Source organism: Primulina eburnea, chromosome 9 (genome assembly GCF_022965805.1).
Source record: "Primulina eburnea isolate SZY01 chromosome 9, ASM2296580v1, whole genome shotgun sequence".
In the NCBI taxonomy this organism is placed as follows: Eukaryota; Viridiplantae; Streptophyta; class Magnoliopsida; order Lamiales; family Gesneriaceae; genus Primulina; species Primulina eburnea.
In genome coordinates this window covers 12,574,729-12,580,440 of record NC_133109.1, presented here as the reverse complement: position 1 = coordinate 12,580,440, position 5,712 = coordinate 12,574,729, and the positions used below count along the sequence as shown (strand labels likewise).

Genomic DNA, 5,712 nt, shown 5'->3' with positions numbered 1-5,712 from the left:
CTTACGAAGCACGACTGGTCCAACGTGGAGCAGCGTCCGTGTTTCGTAAGCACGAATTATAGTATATGTAATTTTTTTTTAAAATTAATTTTGAAATAAATTTATATTTTTAAATTATTTATAAAAAACATACTGCCATTTAATTGCAATAGATGCTAAAAAAATTGATAGCATAGAGGCCTTTATGTTAAAAATACATGTGTTTTTTAATTTACTAGTCATACTATGATATGATGACTAGCCATAATTCAATATAATGACATGATTTTTTTGTGAAATATAAAAAAATACATAGATTTTTTTAAAAAAATTTAAATGATGGTTTTTTTCTGGGTATCCGACCGAAAATACCCGACAAATTTAAGGTATCCTACATGATCGGGTTGGCGTCTGGATAATAAAATTTAGTACCCGGCTTGTCGGGTACCCGACCCGCACCCACTCCTATCAGCACAAATAGAAAAGTAAATAGAAACCTACAAAACCCATCGCAGTTTCATCTTGAGATAACCAGGTAATCACTTTATCTAATGCGTAATTTTCATTTCGTGGTTGCATATGAATTGGAATTCTTCGGAATAAAGTGCTAAATTGTTGCTTTTGCGTAAAAATAAAACTAAGCTTTTCTTGTTTCAGTAATTTACACAATTTTTTAAACTCCAGTCGTACATGAAGTTGGTTTGAATGAAATTGAAACACGAGGGAGTATGAAAACTTATTCCTGGTCAATAATTTGTTTGATTTTTGCCTGCTTTTATTTCTTCTCCTTTTGTAAGAATTTGTGTACTTGCGGATGGGCAAAGCAAATTCGGATGTTAGAGCATTGAACTTGGATGTTAGAGTGTGATCTTGCAATTATTCTTGGTGCATTTGGATGTTGGAACTAAGAAATTCATATCATGTTTTTGGGTTGCCGAGTTGAACGTGTTTTTTCCTAATTAATTGGCTGAGGGTATCCCAAAGATTCATACTTTTTGACTTCTCGCGGCTCTCGCCCGTTCCCTCAGGTAAAATTTTTGGGTCTGCCCTGATTGAAGACATACTTTAACGTGGTTGAGGAATGGCCCGCAGATAGAAATGAGCCTGGCCGTTTTTTTCATCATGCGCAGCTAATAAGTTATAAGTAAATCATTAAAGATTCTTGAGCTTAGTTTGTCAAAAACAAATTGAGATTATGAAATAATATGGGAAATTTCTTGAGCTTTGGTTGGATTTATTTTGATATCTCACTGTTTAGAGATCATATCTGTCTGGCATGTACAATTCTTGGGTTTGTTTCTGATTTTTAAAAGGTGGAAACTTAAACTAGATGTTTATACTCGCGTGAAATCATCAACTGCGTGCTTTGCTGCAATGTGGTAAATATATCTTCAAGAGGAGCACTTGAATTTTTTTTATTGGTTTTAAGGTTCATATTGAATTACTTTAATTGATTCGAATGAGCCATTTAAAATAAGGGTATTGTTTGTGCCTCTTGATGGTTGCTATCAATTGGAATATCCTTCCATGACTGTATCTGTAGCCACTGATTGTTAGTGAGATGGAAACTAACTTTCACTCCATGACCTCAGACATCCTTCATACACAGTCACTTCCACAATCTAGGGGTACACCTGAGATTCTCGGGAAAGGGTAATTAGACAAGGAAAGGCCAGGGAGGCAACTCAGTGGAATTAAGGGGAACGATATTTGAACTTTATTTAAAAATTTAATACACGTGAAGATTCAATTTTTTGGTTAAGGGGGCCAAGCAGGGTCTTCCTGCCCCGGTCCTACAAGCGCATACCCCTTTTTGATATGTTGTTTCTTGCCTATAAGTGAGGATGTACTATTGGAAGGCTGAATAGATTATCACTGAAAGTATAAGCAGCTATTTGTCCATATTAGATTTATGTTATGATTCCTCAATTAATATTTGAAAATTATGTTATGTAAGAATGGTTTGATGTATGTCATAACTTGTTTAAGTTAGTCTATACGTGTAGTATTTTGGCTAGAAAAATAGTGTAAGTTTAACCATATAACTTGATTCATGAAAGCCTTGTCTTTGTCAACTAAATTTTCATTTTATATAATCAGTGGACATCTGCATATGACTTACAATGAAAGGACCAAAGCATCTTTGATGCTATACTTCTTTGGATTGCATATTATTGAAAATATTCTACTTATAGTTGTTAAAAAGGCCGTAGGAACTGTGTCTATGCTCTGGGCTCGAAGGTTAACGAGTCTCAGCCCTTGCACCTTTAGCCATGCCAAGTCTCACTTCTTCTAAGAAGCGTGTGCCTTAACCTTAAACTCCAACTTTGGTTTTATACAAAGTTCTTAAATGTAGAGATACAAAATTCGTGGTGAAATCCAAGATAATAGTTATTCATTCTTTGCTAATAAATTGATGAGTATTTGATATTTTGTTCAATACTTTGTGAGGTATTTGGTTACATGTAGGAAATTTTTTAAAACTATTTGAATTCTACCACATTACACCCTTGAGATGCCTCAATTTATTTAGCTACGTGGCTCACCATGGGTTTTGTCTCTGAGCTTTACGATACCTTGGTGTCTTAATGTACTTTGCGCTTCTGTTAACTATTATGGTTCTATTATTTTAATTGCACTGCTTGTATGCCAGAATTTACTTTTTATTTATTCTCGTTTTACAGATTCTTTGGTCCATCTATAATAATATTGATGTCCCGTCAACGCAATGTCCTCGTGGCAGTTGGCTTATTAGTTTTTGCTTCAGCTGGCTTGGCATTCCCTTTCTACATGGCGTAGGTGACTTATCGTCGATTTTGCGACTTGCTTATCAGCCACTAATAACTGTTACTACGAGTATGATTGCCTCCTTTTGTACAGGTCGAGGTCATCAAGAACTCCTGTGATAGATTCGTCAAAGCCACTGCCACCTCAGGCGACTTTTCGAGGGCCTTACATTAACACCGGATCACGAGATATAGGTCCCGATCAACAAACTTCCCCAAAAAAATAGTAAATTGTTCATCTAGAAGTGGAAAAATTCAGATTATTTTGTGTTTTTATGAAACATGAAATATTATAACTGGTCAAAAGGGAGGGCAAAACCATGCGATGAGACCGAACCGAATCTTTTGCTTAGCATTTCTTTACATAGATTGTTTGTAACTCACTGCTTTTGTTCGTTGCTTGTTGTAGAATGTTTAATTCAACTAAACCCCTTTCCAATTTCCATCCACTAAAATGACTCCCCATTTGACAGCATAAAATAGAAAACCTGAATGCATATACTGTTGCTCCAAGCCTTTTATTGTTGGCGGACTGTTTTTCGCGCTTAAGATGTAGTAAAATTTTTACATTTTTTTTAACGTTCAAAACGTTTTTGAGCGTTTTATAATTTTTTATAAATTAGGGTGTTTAATTTAATTTACTTCTGCATATTTCACGCCATCTCCAACTATCTCAATGTTTATATGGTAATAACTCGTCTTGTAAAACTCTACGAACTTTCAACTAGAATAAACTACTTCTTCAATTCTCTGGATTGGGTCCACGATTAAAGACGATGTTTCTTTTCAAATTTGCACTAGAAAAATTTGACTTTGAGATGAGTGGTGGGAAAGCGGCGGCGATCCGGTGACAACGTTTGGAAGTCTCGGCCGTGGGAATTGTTTTCTAAAGTGGCCGATGGTTGTCATTGATGGAGAAGAGAGATTATTTTTGTTGTCAAATTTTGTGGAAAAACTTACATGCAAAAGTTATCTCTATATTTAATTATTGATTAAACATATATAAAATTCTCTTTCTGATCTAGTCAGTACTGTCTTTTTATGAGGATACTGTATTTCCATTACTTAAATTTTCATTTTTTTCCACTCTTGAAAAATAATACACTTAATTAAATTATTATCAACTTTTGATAATGCATAATATAAATATATACATATATATTATTAATGTATAACCATTATTTAATTATTTAATCAATTAACTAATTAATTTTAGACATCTCTAGAATATTCTATTAGAATCTTATACTTAGTATTCACTACTACTAATTTATTATTTAATTATAATATTATAAATTTACCAAATAAATAATTTTAAACTTATTATAACTTCGATCGATTATCAGACATCACTAATGTATCGAATGTACAAATCTCGTTCACATAATGGAAACCGAAAAACATCGAAGCCTTAAAATTTTCACTGACACCATTTTTTGCGGCTGCTAGTTTTCTGAACTATTTCTCTAAAACAAGCAATCTTAGTCTCCCCCACTTAATTAGCAGTTAATCTAACTTCCACAACTTCCAATAATGAAATTTACTTATAAACTCATTTATAAGAAATTTATTTAATCTCCATTAATCTACGGTCACCAAATTCAACTCCTTGAATTCGACTATCTCAATAGGAAATGAAATCCAATACTTCTGTGATCCTCAGTGGTTCAGGAATACAACTAACAGTGGGTTAATAACTTCATGTGATTCAGAACAAAAAATTTTCTTGTTCAAGCTTACCCTGCTTAGCTCCATTCTTTTTATCAACCGTTTGATCAAGAATTTCCGAACTCAGGTCTGATAACATCTATCAGATCATGGTAAGAGAGTCTAGCAATATCGCCACATGATCCCCCCAGGTTTCACGGATAGTGCTTGAAAGAACTTTAAGTTATCGTTAACGTACATTACCATCCCTTCAACTCATATATCTCGATCGAATTTGCAACAATTGGTATACTGAAATTAGCAAATGATTCGATAACGATGTGATGTATCTTTGAGTAATAATAGCGGCATGATATGTGTAACTGAGTAAACATCTTTCCAAAATGCACATGTCTTATTCTGGTCAGAGATTTCTTGTACTATTAAATCATCAAATATCATGTAATATCTTCACCCATAGGTGGTCGATAATCCCCGACTATAATGCATTGACTCCTACATATTTTACAACTATACCCAACCTTGTCATCTGCTGACCCTCAATAGAGTCCGTAAACGGATCAAAGTGCAAGCTAGAATGTAGAGCATCCACGTTGTCTTGGATCAAAAGACTAATGGTGTGCAACCATAACAATGTGTTATTCCACTCGCTAAATGATAAACACATGCAAAGCCCTAGGGAGGGTAGTTAAGTATCTCATCAAATGGTCACTCATCTATATGAATAGACATCTCCATGTCCTTATCAATGAAACATGACAATTATATTACAAATGATAGTCTCAAGCTCGAGCAACTTTTATCCTTATTTTATGTGGCTGAATCAACTGGGAACTAGTTTATAATATACAATATGCTTCCTAATGAGTTCATGAACATAAGTTGATATGTAAGCCTAATGGTACTTACATAAGAGTCAATAAATCGCAAGCCATAAGTTGGCTCGATGAGCATCTACTTTAACAATTTCCCTTGTCTATAGACAACTACCCATAGATCTCAAACACATTGCTTTATGATGCTTCTCAGACAATGGTCTTTAAAAGAGTTTTGTAAGTGGATCACCAACTTTATCTGCAGTAGAGACACTCTCTGCTGATATGTCTCTTCCTCCCACAATCTCTCGGATTATGTGGAACTTTCTCAGTATATATTTGGATCACTGATGAGACCTCAGTTCTTTTGATCACGTAACGACTCCGGTGTTTTCGAAGTAGATCGGGATTGGATCAACTTTTTGTGGAATGACACCCAAAATTTATAAAAAGATACCTCATCC

The 5,712-nt window shown here is 34.3% G+C and overlaps 1 protein-coding gene across 1 annotated transcript; it reads left to right on the top strand.

Annotated features, from left to right (window-relative positions):
• The first annotated feature begins 521 nt into the window (after positions 1-521).
• On the top strand, positions 522-3,209 carry LOC140841273 (uncharacterized). Its single transcript, XM_073208564.1, has 3 exons — positions 522-1,007; positions 2,664-2,774; positions 2,860-3,209. The coding sequence occupies exons 2-3, from the start codon at positions 2,692-2,694 to the stop codon at positions 2,990-2,992; spliced, it is 216 nt and encodes a 71-aa protein (XP_073064665.1). The 5' UTR covers positions 522-1,007; positions 2,664-2,691; the 3' UTR covers positions 2,993-3,209.
• The last annotated feature ends 2,503 nt before the right edge of the window (positions 3,210-5,712 follow it).

What these genes read in the sequence shown, in the direction of transcription:
- LOC140841273 (XM_073208564.1), top strand. Translation starts at nt 2,692, where the DNA reads ATGTCCCGTCAACGCAATGTCCTCGTGGCAGTTGGCTTATTAGTTTTT. An exon ending in GCATTCCCTTTCTACATGGC is followed by an intron (nt 2,775 to 2,859) that starts GTAGGTGACTTA and finishes CCTTTTGTACAG; the next exon opens with GTCGAGGTCATCAAGAACTC.